The sequence below is a fragment of the Hyperolius riggenbachi genome, chromosome 5, assembly GCF_040937935.1.
Source record: "Hyperolius riggenbachi isolate aHypRig1 chromosome 5, aHypRig1.pri, whole genome shotgun sequence".
Lineage (NCBI taxonomy): Eukaryota > Metazoa > Chordata > Amphibia > Anura > Hyperoliidae > Hyperolius > Hyperolius riggenbachi.
This window is the reverse complement of record NC_090650.1, coordinates 412,126,859-412,145,407: the sequence shown is the minus strand read 5'-3', so window position 1 is coordinate 412,145,407 and position 18,549 is coordinate 412,126,859. Positions and strand designations below refer to the sequence as shown.

Below are 18,549 nucleotides of genomic sequence, written 5' to 3'. Positions count from 1 at the left end.
AAGCTTTTCCGGCCACAGATCTGACTTCCGGAATTTTAGGAGTAGAGTATTGTCCTATTTTGAGTTGAGACCCCAATCTTCGGGTACTGAGACCCAGAGGGTCACGTTTATAAAGACTTTGTTGTCTGGCGACTCCCAGTCTTGGGCATATAGCCTGCCCACCGGAGACAAAGCTCTTACCTCTGTAGAGGAATTCTTTAAAGCTATGGCAGTAATTTACGACGATTCGGACCTTGCTTCGACTTCTGAGCGGAAGCTCAAGCTTTTGCGTCAAGGCGAAGGTCCGGTCGAAGATTACGCGGCCGAGTTTAGGAGGTGGTCAGTTACGGCCAGGTGGGACACTTATGCCCTATTAGATCGTTTCTTGTCAGGGCTGTCCGATGAGGTCTCTGATTTGATGTTAAGCCAGCCCGAGCCCAGAACAGTCGATGAGGCCATCTCAGCGGCCATCCGAATCGACCGCAGGCTGCGCTACCAAAAACAGACCAGGGGTAGTTCCCGTGTCAGAGGGGTATCTTACACTACGGTCCAAGTGACTCCACCTCCTACTATTTCACCTTCTCCCGTCTTTCCTCCATCCGAGCCGATACAGATTGCTCGGTCAAAATTGACCCAGGTAGAGTGAAGACTGAGAATGACCGAACAGCTGTGTCTGTACTGTGCTGAAGGGGGGCATATAGTACAGAACTGCCCTAACAAGCCGGGAAGATGCTACCGTTTAGGAGTGGTAGGAGGTAGCACCCTAGGTGCCCGGCTCATACCCTTAAACGAAAAACGTTTGCTCCTTCCATGTATGATTACATGGGGGGACAAATCTGAAGCCACAGAAGCCTTTGTTGATTCTGGCTCCGCGGCTAACTTTATGAGTTCAGAGTTCGCAGAAAAGTTGGGCATTCCGCTCACCCCAGTAAAACCACCTATCCAGGTTACTGCTGTGGACGACTCCCCGCTGCAAAGGGACCGTCCGCTGTCTCAGACACCAGAGGTGGAAGTCACTATTGGGGTTCTGCATAACGAAAGTCTAAGTTTCTTTGTATTACACATGACCACCTCTACAATTGTTTTAGGAATGCCCTGGCTGCAGCTCCATTCGCCACAGATTAATTGGGCTACAGGACAATTAACTAGTTGGTCAGACTTCTGTTCCCAACAGTGTCTAGGGAAGGTGACTTTAGGTCAGACCAAGTTGCATGTGGAGGGGGTTCCCGAGCAATACTCCGAGTTCTCGGATGTATTCTGTCCCAAGGCTGCTGACAAGTTACCTCCTCATCGCCCTTTCGATTGCCCCATCGATCTCCGTGCCGGTTGTATGCCCCCTAGGGGCCACCTGTATAATTTGTCTGGACCAGAGAAAATAGCGATGCAGGAGTACATTCGTGACAATCTAGCCAAAGGGTTCATTCGCCCCTCCCAGTGGCCTGCAGGGGCCGGATTCTTTTTTGTTAAGAAAAAAGACGGAGGGCTGCGACCATGCATCGACTACCGTGGCCTGAATAAAATCACGGTTAAGAATCGTTATCCGTTACCATTGATAGACGATTTATTTACGCAAGTCACCAACGCTAAGATCTTTTCAAAATTAGATCTGAGGGGTGCATACAACCTGGTCCGCATTAGAAAGGGTGATGAATAGAAGACGGCCTTCAACACTCCCGACGGGCATTACGAGTACTTAGTGATGCCCTTCGGGTTATGCAATGCGCCAGCCGTCTTTCAAGAATTAATCAACGAGGTATTCAGGGAGGTGTTGGGTAGGTTTGTACTAGTATACCTTGACGATATACTAATCTATTCCAACAACCTCCCCGAGCACAGGGTCCACGTTAAATTCGTGTTGGACAAATTGAGGCAAAATATGCTGTATGCCAAGGTGGAGAAATGTATTTTCGAGGTGACCACTGTCACATTTTTAGGGTATGTGATCTCCACCTCAGGCCTGTCAATGGATCCTGCCAAGGTCACATCTGTCCTGGAATGGCCACAGCCAGTGGGGTTGAAGCCCCTGCAAAGATTTTTAGGTTTTGCGAATTACTATAGGAGGTTCATAAAGGGATACTCCACGATGATTGCCCCTCTTACCAGTCTAACAAAAAAGGGGGCAGATACCAACCACTGGTCTCCTGAGGCTGTGGCAGCTTTTTCTCACTTGAAAAAATTGTTTTGCTCTGCACCCATATTGAGACACGTAGACACCTCTTACCCATTCATTGTGGAGGTTGATGCCTCAGAAGTTGGAGTAGGGGCTGTGCTGTCTCAACGCTCTGGGCTGCAGGGAAGGTTGCACCCGTGTGCCTATTTCTCTCGGAGGTTTTCACCGGCAGAGAAAAACTACGACATAGGCAACCGGGAACTTCTGGCCATTAAATTGGCATTTGAAGAATGGCGCCACTGGTTAGAAGGGGCAGAACACACGATCACGGTGTATACTGATCACAAGAATCTGGAATACATCGAGGGGGCTAAGAGACTAAGTCCCCGACAGGCCCGTTGGTCGTTATTTTTTACGAGGTTCAGATTTATTATCACATACACTCCAGGCAGCAAAAACATCAAGGCAGATGCCCTGTCCAGATGTTTCGAATTAGAGACAGCACAGCCCCCCGCTCCTGAGTCCATCATCCCGCAGAGGCTGGTGTTAGCAGCCACAGAGACCTGGGAGGATTGGACAAAGGTTTTGGGTCCCTTTCAGCAGGATGTCCCTGAGGGAAAACCGGAGGGGGTCTTGTTTATCCCACTGTTTTTTCGTCTACAGGTCTTACAAATGTTTCACGCCCATAAGAGTGCTGGTCACCCTGGTGCTGCCAGAACGCAGGATCTGATTGCCAGGTGTGCTTGGTGGCCTTCTATGGCATCAGACTGCAAGGAATATGTCAGGGAATGTGCGGTATGTGCCAAAAGTAAACCCTCCCGGCAGGCACCTGTCGGTACCTTACAGCCTTTACCCGCCCCGAGTGAACCATGGACCCACTTGTCCATGGATTTTGTGGGTGAGCTCCCCAGGTCTGAAGGCATGTCGGTCACTTGGGTGGTAGTCAACTGCTTCAGCAAAATGGCCCATTTCGTGCCTTTGAAAGGACTCCCCTCGGCCCAAGAATTGGCTGACCTATTCATCGTCCACATTTTCCGGCTGCACGGCATTCCGGAGAACATTGTGTCCGATCGGGGAGTCCAATTTATCTCTAAATTCTGGAGGGCATTTTGCCACCAAATGGGCATGAAGCTGTCTTTCTCGTCAGGCTACCACCCACAGACGAATGGGCAGACTGAACGAATTAATCAGTCTTTAGAACAGTTTTTAAGATGTTACGTTGCGGAGGCACAGAATGACTGGGTGAAGTTTCTGGCTTTTGCAGAATTTGCGCAGAATAATTTAAAGAGTTCTTCTTCTGGTTTTTCCCCGTTCCAGATTGTGACAGGGAGGTCGCCCAAGTTCTCCCCTTTGCCAGTTGCCTCTTCTCCGTTCCCAGCACTGGAGGATTGGAAGAGGTCACTCAGGGACAATTGGGGAATTGTTAGAGATAATTTGCAGAAAGCGTTCCAAAGTCAAAAGGGTCAAGCGGACAAGAGACGTTCCATGGAATGGAAGTTTCAGCCAGGGGATTTAGTCTGGGTGTCCACACGTCACTTGACCCTGAAGCAGCCTTCTGCCAAACTGGGCCCCAGGTTTGTGGGTCCGTTTTATGTGACCAAAAAGATCAACAACGTCACTTATACCGTTGATCTCCCCGCCAGCATGCGTGGGGTGAGATCATTTCACGTATCCCTGCTCAAACCTGCAGTCCATGTGGGCCCTACTCCTCCTCCTCCTGTCCTGGTGGATAGTCATCCTGAGTTCGAAATAGAGAAAATTTTGGACTCTCGCATTGTCCAGAACTCGGTACAGTATCTGGTACACTGGAAGGGATATGGCATTGAGGAGAGACAGTGGGTACCGGGGACTCACATGCATGCGGATGAGTTGAGGAAAGAGTTTCATGCCTTACACCCCGAGAAGCCTGGTAGGAGTTGTCCGGAGTCCACTCCTCGAGGGGGGGGTACTGTGATGAAACGCGGAAAAGCCGCTGTCTCTCAAGGCGAGGCGGCTGTTTCCGCGTCCAGCATGGCGTCACAACGCGGAAAAAACGCCGCATGCCGCTTAGGCAGAGCGGCGGAATCCGCATCGGAGGCGGCTCCCGCACTTAGTTCACTGGATACATTGCAAGACAGTACTGGTGTGGCTGGGACTGATAGTCCACCAAGATTCAGACTTACACGCGCGCGAGCACAGAGGCAGAGTTTAAATAGCAGTTAGAAGGGTGTCGGCTGACCAGCTGGGTCAGCTGACAAATTCCACTGCTCTCATTGGACCAGCAATTAGGGAGGTCCTGGAAAGGTCCTAGAGTATATATACTGCTGGTTGTTCACTTGCTCTTTGTCTGGCGTGCGATCACATATGAGGAAGCACCCAGATCCGTAGTCAGATCCACAAGTGTGCCGGGACCAGCTGGAGCTGTAATCCTACACTTAGCTAGATTTTGTTGATAGCTTAAAGTACTAGTTTGATTGTGATTATTTGTTATGACTTTTGCCTGCCTTGACTACCCTTCTGAACTCTGATCTTGTACCTTGATATTTCTGATACCCTGTTGCTGAACCCCGGCTCGTTTCTAGACTCCGCCTCAGCCTCCTGATTCTGTACCTCGATATTTCTGATACCCCGTTACTGAACCCTGCCTGTACTTAGACTCCGCCTTTGCCTCCTGATCTTGTACTTTATCTGTCCGTGTGTGTACGACCTGGCTTGTCCGACCTCGAGAACCGACCTTACCGTTAGAGGCGGTTCCTCGCTCTGTTAGCGACCTTTCCTCCTGAGGGTCACTTCCAGACATCCTTCCTACTGTCAGTCTGACTCCTCCCATCTTGGAGAGCTCAGGTCTGCAGAAGGAATCTGTGCAGTACTCCTTGCTGCACTGAGGCCTAGTCCTCAAAGTGTTACTGTTACACCAAACACTACACTCTACTCAGGTGAACAGAGGTTAGAGGTTGTATCGGATTATCGGTGAGACTGCAGATCACTTATAATCTGGTATATATCTGTATACCCAGTGATACTGCAGATCACCGGTAATCAGATCCTCTCTGTGCTTCACCGATCGTTACATGAAGATTGCAAATTATCCTCTCACCCAGGCCACTGCTTCTTCGGACAGCTCCCACCAGGCCGGAGGCTCCAGGCCATCTCCACCAGAACCTCAAGGCACAGGAACAGTTTTTCCCCTCAGCCGTCAACCTTCTGAACTCTCTCCACACCCCTCTGCCCCACAGTGCCCCCGTTCTCTCCCCTTAGGCTTCTTTTGCTGGAACTGACAAATTGTATTACACTGCTGCTATTTTTTTATACCTTATTGCTACGTCTTGTGTTACTCTTCTGTGTGGAAATTGGGATTACTCTGCTGTGTCTTTGAATGTTCTATCTTGCACTAAAGTCCTGTATGTGCCAAGCCCCATTCCAAGCATGAACCAGTCATGCTTGGCGAAATAAAATGATTATGATTCTGATTCCTCAGAGACCGTTAACACATTGGGCTTGATTTACTAAGACAAATAGCACGCCTTATCAGAGATAACATGCCTTATCAAAGTTAACCCGCCTTATCAGAGTAGCATAGCAAACTTATGGCTGCTAATTGGCAATGAGGAGAGCTCCACTCGACCTGCCCTGAGCCCCTGCGGGTTCGTAGCGCTCACTATGCTACTCTGATAAGGCATGTTCACTTTGGTAAGGCAAGCTATTTGTCTTAGTGAATCAAGCCCATTGTACCTTAACAAAGTTGCCTTTACATACATTAAGATGTATCACTTAGCACTCTCCATTGCATAATCACTGCACTCCACTGGATGCCGCAAAATGTGTGTGAGGCCGCCACCCCCATGCTTGTTGCTTCCATGTCTATGTTAGTGATGATGGTTGCAAAATAAATATCTCCTAAGAAAAGATCAGTGCCTCCGCCTCGCCTACTGCTCTATTAATATAACTTGGACTTTGTGAATTCACGAGTGCATGCCATGGGAGCTGACACTGCACACCTGAGGTCCTGCAGTGCATTTGGTGCCAGCTCTGTCTCTCTTCACTATCCTATACAATAAAATGCAAGTGTCCCTGCATCATCATCTGAATGGTTGTGTGTCCCTGGCTTTTTTGTACTGAGCATGTGCGCAGCCAAGGCAGTTAGGACACAGGGCCGGATCTGACAGTTTGCTGTGTGTGGTTCACAAAGGTTCTTATTGCATTGTGGGAAATAACAGCTTTTTTCAACTGCCAAGCAAGCAGCTCCGTGTGTGCATATACTTCAGACAGGGGTGGGGAACAAGCAAGTGGGACGCGTATGTTATTGCTATCTGGCCCTTTTGAAAGCAAGCTTGTGCTGCTCATCAAGTTCCCCCTAGCATGGTAAAAATTAACCCAACTTCCCCATGATAAAGATCTTCTTAATCTTAGTGAGTGCATGGCCGTTTCTACCCCCGTGCGGGGCGTGCCGCCGCCCGGGGCGCTGCTGGGAGGGGGGCGCTGTGATGGAGGGGGGAGCCGCAGCCGCGGGGAGGGCAGCCCGACCTCTCCCTCCCTCTCCCTGGGCCGCCCTCCATGCGATCCCCCCTCGGACGAAGTGCAGAGTAATGCGCAGGGAAGCGCTATAGAAAACTACTCACCTCGCTGGCTCCAAGCGCTGCTCTCTCGCCGCCAGTCTCATCTCTGCCTACACGCTGATACACACACGCTGCTAAACAGGAAGCAGCGTGTGTGTGTATCAGCGTGTAGGCAGAGAGAGGAGACTGGCGGCGAGAGAGCAGCGCTTGGAGCCAGCGAGGTGAGTAGTTTTCTATAGCGCTTCCCTGCGCATTACTCTGCACTTCGTCCGAGGGGGGATCGCATGGAGGGCGGCCCAGGGAGAGGGAGGGAGAGGTCGGGCTGCCCTCCCCGCGGCTGCGGCTCCCCCCTCCATCATGGGGGGCACCTACCTAACTTATACTGGGGCAGCTACCTATCTAACCTATCCTGGGGGGCACCTACCTATCTAACCTATCCTGGGGGGCACCTACCTAATCTAACCTATACTGGGGGGCACCTACCTATCTAACCTATGCTGGGGGGCAGCTACCTAATCTAACCTATACTGGGGGGCACCTACCTAATCTAACCTATACTGGGGGGGGCACCTACCTAATCTAACCTATACTGGGGGGCACCTACCTAATCTAACCTATACTGGGGGACACCTACCTAATCTAACCTATACTGGGTGGCAGCTACCTAATCTAACCTATACTGAGGGGGCAGCTACCTAATCTAACATATACTGGGCGGCACCTACCTATCTAACCTATACTGGGCGGCACCTACCTATCTAACCTATACTGGGGGGCACCTACCTATCTAACCTATACTGGGGAGCAGCTACCTATCTAACCTATACTGGGGAGCAGCTACCTATCTAACCTATACTGGGGGAAGCTACCTATCTAACCTATACTGGGGGGCACCTACCTAATCTAACCTATACTGGGCGGCACCTACCTAATCTAACCTATACTGGGTGGCAGCTACCTAATCTAACCTATACTGAGGGGGCAGCTACCTAATCTAACCTATACTGGGGGGCACCTACCTATCTAACCTATACTGGGGGGCACCTACCTATCTAACCTATACTGGGGGGCAGCTACCTATCTAACCTATACTGGGGGCAGCTACCTATCTAACCTATACTGGGGCACCTACCTAACCTATACTGGGGGGCAGCTACCTATCTAACCTGGGGGGCAGCTACCTAATCTAACCTATACTGAGGGGGCAGCTACCTAATCTAACCTATACTGAGGGGGCAGCTACCTAATCTAACCTATACTGGGGGGCAGCTACCTATCTAACCTATACTGGGGGGCACCTACCTATCTAACCTATACTGGGGGGCACCTACCTATCCTATACTGGGGGGCAGCTACCTATCTAACCTATACTGGGGGCACCTTCCTATCTAACCTATAGTGGGAGCATTAACTTATCTAACCTGTATTGGGGGCACCTACCTACCTAGCTAGTCTATACAGGTGACAACTATACTGGCTACCTATATTGGAGGCACCTACCTAACTAACCTATACTGGGGGCATCTACCTATCTAAGCTATGCGGGGGGCAACTATTCTGGCTACCTATATTAGAGGCACCCACCTAGCTAACCTGTAGTGGGGGCACCTAACTATCTAACTTATACCGGGGACGCCTGCCTATCTAACCTATACTGTGGGCAACTATACTGGCTACCTATACTGGAGGCACCTACCTGGCTAACCTATACCGGAGGCAACTATACTGGCTCACCTATGCCTGGCTACCTATACTGGGGTACCTATAGCTGGCTACCTATACTGGGGTACCTATTCTGGGGGAATCTATACTGAGTGCAACTAGACCTGGCTAACCTACACTGTGGGCACCCATACCTTGCTTCGGGGGGGGCGCAATTTTTACACCCTCGCCCTGGGTGCATTTTAGCCTAGAAACTGCACTGAGTGAGTGAACATTGTTTCTAAACAATTTCCATGCATTTACTATTGCCTTTAATTAGCTAAAATACTAACTTGGTGTTGTTTATACAGGATTATAATTTTTTCAATCTAAAACTGTTGTACTTAGCTAAAGAGGAACTCCAGTGAACATTTTACTGTTGGCAGGTGATGTAGCTGCTGCATGGTTTTTGGCAGTTCCCACAAAAGTTTCGAACTTTTCTTGTGGGAGGGGTTACTTGTGGGAGGGGTTTCACCACAATATCAGTCATACAGCGCCCCCTGAAGGTCTGTTTGTGAAAAGGAATAGATTTCTCATGTAAAAGGGGGGATCAGCTACTGATTGGGATAAAGTTCAATTTTTGGTCGGAGTTTCTCTTTAAGTATATCAAGTCAGTACCCCCTGGAACCATCAGAAGTACCCATTGGGGTATGTATACTATGCGTTGAGAACCTAGGTTCAAGAGAGATGGTCTGATTAAAACGAGGAAGTTTGGGAGTAAGGGCCCATTTCCACTATCGCGAATCTGCATGCGTTTCCTGCATGCAGATTCGCACAGCCAATACAAGTGGAGGGGCCTGTTTCCACTTGTCAGTTTTCCTGAGCGTTTTTCTGTGCAGGATTTTTCTGCACGACAGAGCCCTCAGAAATCGCCTGCGTGTGGAATGCATGCGAATCGCCGCTAATGTATTTAATAGGGAAATCGCCTGCAGCTTTGGTATGCGAAATCAATGGAAAAGCACACCGGCACTGCCATGGTTAAATTCGCATACAGCGTCATCCATGCGAATTTTCATGCGAATTTGCACGAAAAATCGCATACAACCGCATGCGTTTTTACCGCGGCGATTCGCACCGCACAAGTGGAAACGGGCCCTAAGGGAGGGAAGCATGGTATAGACCGGGGTGAAGGGAAGGGGGGGGGGGTATGGAAGAAGGAAGGGGAATGTTAAAATAATTTCAGTGTTGCTTTGTGTGGGTAGACAGTTAGGGCCCTCTTCCAATAGGTGCGATTCAATTCGCTACAGCACCGCAACTAACATGTAAATCACGGAGCTGTTTTTCCACTGTCGCGATTAGATTTTCTCTGAAATGCAATCCCTAGCCTGCGTCATTTTCTTGCGCATTTGCGCTTTTAAATTTTGCATAGGAGCGCAGAAAAATTGCATAGCAATCATGCCGCTATTTCCCCCTCCCCTGATTAGTAATTCAAACTATTTTCCCTCCGGGTTTTTTTTCCCATCAGAAATCAACATCGCAGTGGTGCCATACACCTGATGAATCGCAGTGCAACTGTGGTCAAATCATTGTAGTGAACATAGAAGGAAGCATGATTGCAACGCAGTGCGATTTTTCATGCTATCGCGTTTCCTAGTGAAAAAGAGTCCTCAATGGGATTATTTCCATCTATAAAACTTTCCTAGCGAATGTTTGGAAGAGAAACAACAGCCTCTAATATTTGGCTGGCATTAAAGCAACGAATCGGGCCAGGTCTGGTAAGCAGCACTTGGAACACGAGATATCGCTGTTCTGAGGCTTCACGCTCCGCTCTGACTTCTGTATTGTGTTAAAAGAGTGAATTTTCGTGATCTTACACCTTCCAGCAACATCGGTAATGAGAAAAATGTGCCCACAGCAGCCAGGAAAGCATCGAAAATGGGATTAAATCACGGCACGACTGCTCCAACGTCGTCTCTCTCTCCAAGGCTTCACCAGGAAGGATCAGGCTTCATATAGTCACTCTTCTGAAAGGTTTTTTAACGTACGATGTGTGTGAAGTGCTTGGGGCACATATCACAGGTACAAGGGGAGTAACAGCTGAGGTTTTTAGTTAGCAATCAATCTTACAATAATCAACTAATGGTCATAGTTTAAAACAAAAATAGAGCCAAATGTACACATTGTGGAAACCACTAAATTTAAAGCCTAAATTTAAATGACTATGCCACTACAAGAGATATTTAAAAGGAACCTGAGGTGTGAGACCTATGAAAGCAGCCATATTTATTTCCTTTTAAACAATACCAGTTGCCTGGCAGTCTTAAGGTGCGTACACACATGCGACTATAGTCGTTTGTAACGATCGTTCCCCGATCTTTACCAACGCCGATCGTTACAAAAAACGAACCACCGACTATTAAGGCAAACGACGAACGAGCCAAATCGCTACAAAAGAAAGTTCTGTCTCGGCGGATTTTAACCAACGACGATCGTTTGCAAAAGTAGTACATCGTTGGAAACGGTCGTTCGTACTAGGCTTGACATGCGCATTTCACTATTTCTCTGTGAATCTTCTCATTTTTATGCGCAGGCGCAATAGTTGCTTTACGTGATGTAACGTTTGTTCTAACGATCAGATCGTTACACACCTTTTAAAACTATCTTTACTTAGGTCGTTCTTTCATCAATTAAAAGTTTGTTCGTCGTTCTCAACAAACGATCGTTGTCGCATGTGTGTACGTAGCATTACTGATCATTCTGGTCAGTAGGAGATACTCACTTATGTAAAGAAAAGTCCCTAGATCCCATAAAGCAGGGGTCAGGATCAGGAACCTTTTTGGCTGAGAGAACCATAAATGCCACATATTTTTAAATGTAATTCCGTGAGAGCCATACAATATGTTTTAAACAGTGCGCATGCGACAACACGGGGCTCACGTCCCTCTTGCCATGGTGATGTGTACACAGTTGATCCTCCAGGCAGCGGAAGTGTCAGACACGTCTTCAGCTTCTCTTGGGTTTCAGCAACATCTGAAACGTCCCGAGAGCCAGACAGGAGAAATACCGAATTAGCTAGCTGACTTGGGGATTGGGTCACCTTGTAGAACAAGATCCCCGCACTCAAGTGACAGACCGCCTATTGGGCCAATCAAGGTGTAGGTAATCTAGTCCTACAAAGTCACTGGACCTGACAGGGTTCAGGGTGAGACAATTGGAGCGGCCGTTAGATTTTTTTTTTTTGGGTGGGGGGGGGGGGGGGGGGCTCGAGTAAGTTAGTAGTGCATGCTTGCCTACTCTGAACATTTTACTTGCACTGCCACACTAAGCTGCGCTGCTTGAGCAGTGTAGCTTTGTGAATCAACCCCTAGCTGTGAGCCAGATGCAGCCATCAAAAGAGCCACATCTGGCTCCCGAGCCACAGGTTCCCTACCCCTGCCATAAAGCCTTCCTGGATTTCTTCCTGCTCTTGGTTTTCCTCTGTTTTCCTCTGTCTCCCATTGAAATGATTTTCCTTCAGGACTCCTCGGCAGGCTTAGGCAGCACTCATGTCCCCGTGTGCTTCCAAAGACAGGAGCATCCATACTGCACATGCACAAGCTTGGATGTATACATGTGCAAGTATGGATCCGCTTGTCTAGCCTTTATCTAGCCTGCATGAGGACTTCCAAAGGTGCATTCAACCTACGGGTTGGTAACTACAAACGGGGGACAGCGGTGGAACAAGAGCACAGAGAGAGGACCAGGAAAGGTCAATGGGATCCAGAAACTTCCCTCTACATAGATGAGTTTTTAATTTGTTTATTTATTTTTTAAGTCGTTTCAGGGCTGCTGTAATGCAACTTGGAATAGGACCAATCCAATGAAGTAGCTGGTGATTTTGCATGGTACACATCCATTGGCATACATTTATATACAATTAACATAACATTCTTAGCAGGGTCAGCTGTGCAGGAGGCATAACTACAGGGGGGAGCAGCCCCTGTGACCACAGGGGGGCCAAGAGCAGTAAGGGGGCCCCAAATACTACTTCACTCCCTCCAATACAGGGGACCATCCTCCAGATCAGGTGTTTTTGTGGCTACACTTGTGAAGATTGTGATGTCCACATTTGTCTTATGATCCTAGGAAGATGGGCTCCCAGGCTGTGGGGGTCACCAGGGGTTAAGCAAAGGAAAGTTGTGAGCATTGGGGGGCCCCATCAAAGTTCTGCTGTAGGGCCCCATGATTTGTAGTTGCGCCCCTGCAGCTGTGTGTTCACAAAAAATCCTGACTGGTGCCCACTCCCAGCTCCTCGTTGATGCCCTCTTGTGGGTGATGATGAAAGAAGAGGAGGGGTTTGGACAGCTTATAAAGTGCTGTTTAGTATAGGAAGTCAACACAGCAAACCTAGCCGGCTAGGTAATGAAAATGAATAATTCAAAAATGGCTTATCTGCAATGCTAAAGTCCTAGTTTAGGCTCATTTTTGATGGATATTGCGTGAATCCATGTCATGTGACAGGGTTGGAGACCACATGGTGATTGGCTGGCTGCACAGAGGAAGTAACATAGTCCCATATTGCGTCCGGGAGCAGGCAATGTATAACACTCCTCTCTACATTAATGACGGACAGGACCACTTGCACCACAGCTCCTGTTATTCCCCTGTTGGCCACACATCTACCAGTGTATGATGGAAGCACTTGGGGCAACGTGAACACACATTTTTGTTTTCCTTTTGATACTTTCAACGGCTAAGTGATTTCTTGCAGAACCTATTGGTAGCATATGTAATATATTAGGCATTCCATAAAATAATTAACTCTTACCTCCTGTAGGCTTGTACACTATTCTGTAGCCCATGGTTGGAGAAGGAGGAGGGTCCCAGGAGACCCTCAGCTTATTGTACCATTCGTCAGAGACTCGCAAGTTCCGAGGAGCAGAGAGCGGCACTGTGGAATAGAAATCAATTAATACTAAGTGTAAAGGCATAATGGTTATAACAGAGGATTTAGGGCGAAACTCTACATTTGCTGTGTCTAACTCTGGTAGGGCTGGTCAACGACATGCTAATAATTAAGCTTATGAAAATTGTGTGGTAATTTAAAGGGAACCTTAATAGTGAACCAGAGACGAAGCACCCTCATGTATTTTACCATATAAATCAGTGGGAACATTAGAGAAAACATCTGCCCTGCTCTCTGTTTCATCCTCACTGCTAAAAGTGTCTGTTATCAGCTGTGATCAGAATCCCAGACTGAGCATTCAGTCTGTCTTTGCCGGGAATAATTATAGCTGAGTCATTATAGCAGAGCCACAAGGGGGCAGGCTCGGGCTTGAAGAGACACCAGAGAAGACAGACTCAGCTATAATCAATCCGTAGCAAAGCCAGACTGAAAGCTCAGTTGGGGATTCTTATCAGAGGTGATAACAGTCAGATTAAACAGAGAACAATGAAACAAAGAGCAGATTAGGTGTTTACTGTCATGTTCCCACTGATTTATAAGGTAAAATACACCAGGGTGCTTTGTCTCTGGTTCACTTTAAGTGGCCTGACAAAAATAGGAATCAAAATGCAGTGCTTGAGCAAACGGCGGTAAACGACGGTACCAGCTGTGCCTTTCATTTAAATGGTCGGTGCTTAAACGATGAGCACACAACCATGTGAGCTGGCCTTCACAGCCATGAAGCTTTTTCCTGGCAGAAAATAGCTTCTGAATGCAGGGGATAGATTAAAAAAAAAAGTCAATAGGTCATATATTTTAGCTCTTTGAGAAACAGAAACACTATGTCGTTGAGCAGAGACAAAATCAGGAACCAGTTGTAGCCTCGGTGCAACTAGTTGGATTGCTACACAGAGAATTCAATGTGTGCATTGGGAAGCCTCCCCGTGCCTCTCCTGGATAGTGCTAATGTAACATGAACTAATTCCCGCAGGTCAAACGCTTTGCGGTATTGGTTTTAACTCTGCAAACTTTGGCAAGCGAAAGCAAATGCATATTTGCATGAGCTATGTCTCATGAGTAGCCAATTAGGCTAAATTTGCAGATTTGTCAGGTGTTACTTGGTTTGATGCACACATAAATTCTCTATAAAGTGTACTAGTTGGATTGCGTGGCCGCCCAGGTTTCTTCACATTGCTACACTCAGTAAAGACCCCATCATTTCCTCCTCTTTATCTCTGCATCATTCTTTTTACCAGTCCTGAACATTTCCGCGATCTTGCTGTATCCTCTATTGCTAGGCTGGCTGGATATTATACACCTGCGTATATATTCACATCTTATCTGCTCTCATGTCAGTCTTATTCTTTGGTGTTGGTTTTTTCTTGGCACAGGGTGTGTTTCATAGCTTGTTGTTCACAATTGTACACTGCAGTTTGTTTGTTTTTCTGTACTGTTACATGGATTGTTTTGATATGAATGAGATATTTATTCATAATGCACTTTATTAATATGCAGACAAGATGCGATGTGGCGAGTGCACTCAGTAAAAAGGCCGTGAACCATATACAAAAAAGATGGTGCAACATCCAGAATCAACTAGAAAGTCCATTCAATAATATCAAGAGAGGTAAAGCATTCCAGGAGCAACCCATCCACTGTAAAACTTGAACTTTTAATTTGCTTCTTTATAAAAAAACACACACAATGGTAGCCCACGGCTAAAATACAAAAATATGATACTTAGCAGGTCACTGCAGATGATGGAGGTGCGGAGGTGAAGTCGACGGCCGTTTCGCCCCGCAATGAGGGCTTTCTCGAGACCGAACACCCCAAGATAGTGGAGAGTAAGGCTATATAGCACGGAAACCCCATCCCCCACCGCTGGGTGCGGCTGTGTAACCCGCCCACCCATACCGCCAATAGCCAATGGTGAGCGCTGCACCAGACAGGTGTGGACACACTCACCTGTAAAAATCCGCCGGTAGTAAGACTTCCAATCAGGAAGGAGGGAAGGCGGGTATCTGCCGTGACACCGTCGGGCTGCGCCACCCCGATCATATCACCTTCCGGTCAGGCCGCTGTTCCACGCACTTCCGGATACCTCTGCGGTGGAACGCTTCCGCGTTCCACCACGTCACCCCGTGCCCATGCGCGTACCTCCGCCCCTCACGATACGCGCACGGGCATGCGACACGCCGCACCACGTAAGCCGGTGAATCTGTACGTCTAGCAGATCACATACGACACACGTGTGCCGAAAGTGTAGATGCAGCGACATCTAGCGGCTGAAAAACATATTGGCAGTGAAATATTAGAGGAGGTGTCCCCCTGCAACAGCCTCACCCCCCACAGGTCAGGTTCTGATGAGGACACCCCTTTGGGGGACGGAAACCCACAAGGCGCAGTAGGGGGCGCAGAAGATCAAACAGGCAGAGGAAGGGGCAAGGGCATTTTGAAAAAGAATCAGATCACATGGGATCAGAAGGAGGTGAGACGATCGCAGAGACGCCACAACAACAGAATTTAGATATCATCAATTTGTCTGAGTTACAGCTAAACGAATCATGCATTTCACTCCTTAAGAAGGGTCTGAACTTTTGTCCTAGTGCAGAATTTGACGAAGTAGAATTTGAAATTGAATGGTTTAAAAATGTGCGCAAGATGGCGTGTTATAGACACTTTGAGTCTCAGAAGAAATTAGGTCTATACAAAGATCCAGTACCCCCCGAAAGGATTGCTATCCCTATGATCTTGAGTGAGGATTTTTCCACTGAAGAACAAGGTTGGATTAGAGATCTGTGTGAAATTAAGGGATTGGATAAGGAGGTGTGGTCCCAGAAAGGGTTAGAGGTCCCACCGCACATCGGACCAAAATCTAGGTTTAACCCCCAGTTGTCCCCAGGGTCTGCATTGGAAATTTTCTATAATAGAGTAAAACAGGAAGTTAAGGCACTTGTTTATCCTAAAGCACAGCCAAACCTCACTGAGGAGGAGAAGAGGGCATTGAAATGGTTGAAGGGGCAGAAGGAGGTAGTTATAAAGCCCTCGGATAAAGGGGGCAACATTGTCCTCTGGCCGATATCCATGTATACAAGGGAATGTATGAATCAATTGGAGGATGGTACAACATACAGCAAACTCAGAAGTGACCCAACAGAGAAATATCTGGGTGAATTAAAAACCATCTTGAGAGAGGCAGTGACACCTCCATCATCTGCACCTCCATCATCTGCAGTGACCTGCTAAGTATCATATTTTTGTATTTTTGTATTTTAGCCGTGGGCTACCATTGTGTGTGTTTTTTATAAAGAAGCAAATTAAAAGTTCAAGTTTTACAGTGGATGGGTTGGAATGCTTTACCTCTCTTGATATTATTCACTTTATTAATATGTTAGTATTGCTGCTAGGCACTTTATTTATTTAGATTTGCAAACGATATAGCCTGCCTAGATGAATATATATTACTATAGGAGATATACATTTTTCACTGAGTCTGCATCTCACTGATCCAGTGTCACTATATACTTCATGATTATTGTTTATTACTATTGTATGTGACACTTCTACTGTAGGACCAGTTTTTTGTGGACTCTAGTGATTGTGTTTGGGTAGCATTCAACTATACACTTACATTGGGACCTATGAGCCGGGGTGGCCATGCTTTTATTTTAAATTCTTTTTGATATTGTCAGTGTAACCACTTCCCTACCCTGGTCATTTTCATAGCTCAGCTCTGATTACTTTGGCAATAACTTTATAAATAATGATCACAACTAAATGATCTATATATTGTTATATTAACCACTTGAGAACCGGGGTGTTAAAGAGAAACCGAGGTGGGTTTGAAGAATGTTATCTGCATACAGAGGCTGGATCTGCCTATACAACCCAGCCTCTGTTGCTATCCCAAACCCCCCTAACGCTGGCGATACACGGTACGTTTCTGTACAGTGTATCGACCAGCTGATCCGGCCAGCTGATAATATTCAGCTGGCCCGACCATGCCGCTCTACCCGCGCCCACTCGATCCCCGCCGGCGGACAATGGCAGGGAATCGAGCGGCTGATATGGACCACCGGCGGGGACGAGCGGGAAGCGATCCGCGCGCACGCGCAGATGAGCGGGGACGATCCGGCGCCTAATCGAGCCGCCAGTCGACCCGTGTATGCCAGGCATAAGGTCCCCCTGCACTCTGCAATTCCTCATAAATAACAGCCATGCTGCTGACACACAGCTTGTCAGAGCTGGCTGTGTTTATCTCTATAGTGTCAGTCTGCTGCTCTCCCCGCCTCCTGCAGAATTCTGGTCCTCGCCTGCGTCCCATCCCTCCCAGCTGATTGGAGGGAGGGGACGGGGGCAGGGACCGGAGCTATGCAGGAGGCGGGGGAGCAGCTGAGACTGACACTACAGATGTAAACACAGGAGGGATTTCAGAGTGCAGGGGGACCTAGGGGGGTTTGGGATAGCAACAGAGGCTGGGCAATATAAGCAGACTCAGCCTCTGTATGCAGATAACATTCTTTAAACACACCTCGGGTTCTCTTTAAACCCCCCTAGTGACTAGTCCATTTTTAGTTAATTGGGCCACTGTAGCTTTAAGGCTAAGCTGCAGGGCCGCACAACACAGCACACAAGTTATTCCCCCCTCCCTCCTTTTCTCCCCACCAACAGAGCTTCCTGTTGATGGGGTCTGATCGCCCCCCAGATGTTTATTTAATTTTTTTTACAAATATTTATTTTATTTATTTCTAAATAATTTTTTTTCACTACACCCTCCCTCCTTCCCCCCGCTGGCCAATCACTGTGATCGGCTGTTATAGGCTTCAGCCTATGACAGCGGATCACCGCTGGAGGGGACAGCCGTGTCACATGGCTGTCCCCAGTACAGCACTGCTGTGGATCGCAGCGCTGTACAAATTAGACTGCGCCGTCTAACAGTCTCCCAAGCGACCTTATTTTCTATGTATTTCAAAAGGAAAATAAGGAAAAAAGTTACAAAATACAAAATTTATCTACTTTCATACATTATAGCTTTAATGTAAACAGTTATATTGTACATTAAACTCACACAATTTATTTGCGTACTTTAAAAAAGGGCGTTGGGAAAAAAGGGCGCAGGGTTTTAAACGATAAGCATGAATAACGTTTAAAAAAAATTGTGCTATATTTCGTTTAAAAATAATGTTTTATAAAGTTATAAATCATTAAATAATGTGTATGAAATCGGCAATTGTAAAAACCTTAATCTTCCCTGTTTAAAAAGTGAAAGGTATAATAACGTTTTATAAAAGATTAATACGAATTTTACTAAAGCTATACCTAACCCTACTCTCACACAGAACCCTCCCTGTACCTACCCC

General features: G+C 47.4%; 1 protein-coding gene across 5 annotated transcripts in view; it reads right to left on the bottom strand.

Annotated features, from left to right (window-relative positions):
• The window catches only part of COL14A1 (collagen type XIV alpha 1 chain), a 430,812-nt gene that overhangs the window by 111,210 nt on the left and 301,053 nt on the right, over positions 1-18,549 (bottom strand). For all 5 annotated transcript variants that reach the window (XM_068237960.1, XM_068237964.1, XM_068237961.1 and 2 more), the window contains one exon: positions 13,073-13,195. In XM_068237960.1, coding sequence (XP_068094061.1) covers positions 13,073-13,195 — 123 coding nt within the window. The remainder of the gene's footprint in view (positions 1-13,072; positions 13,196-18,549) is intronic.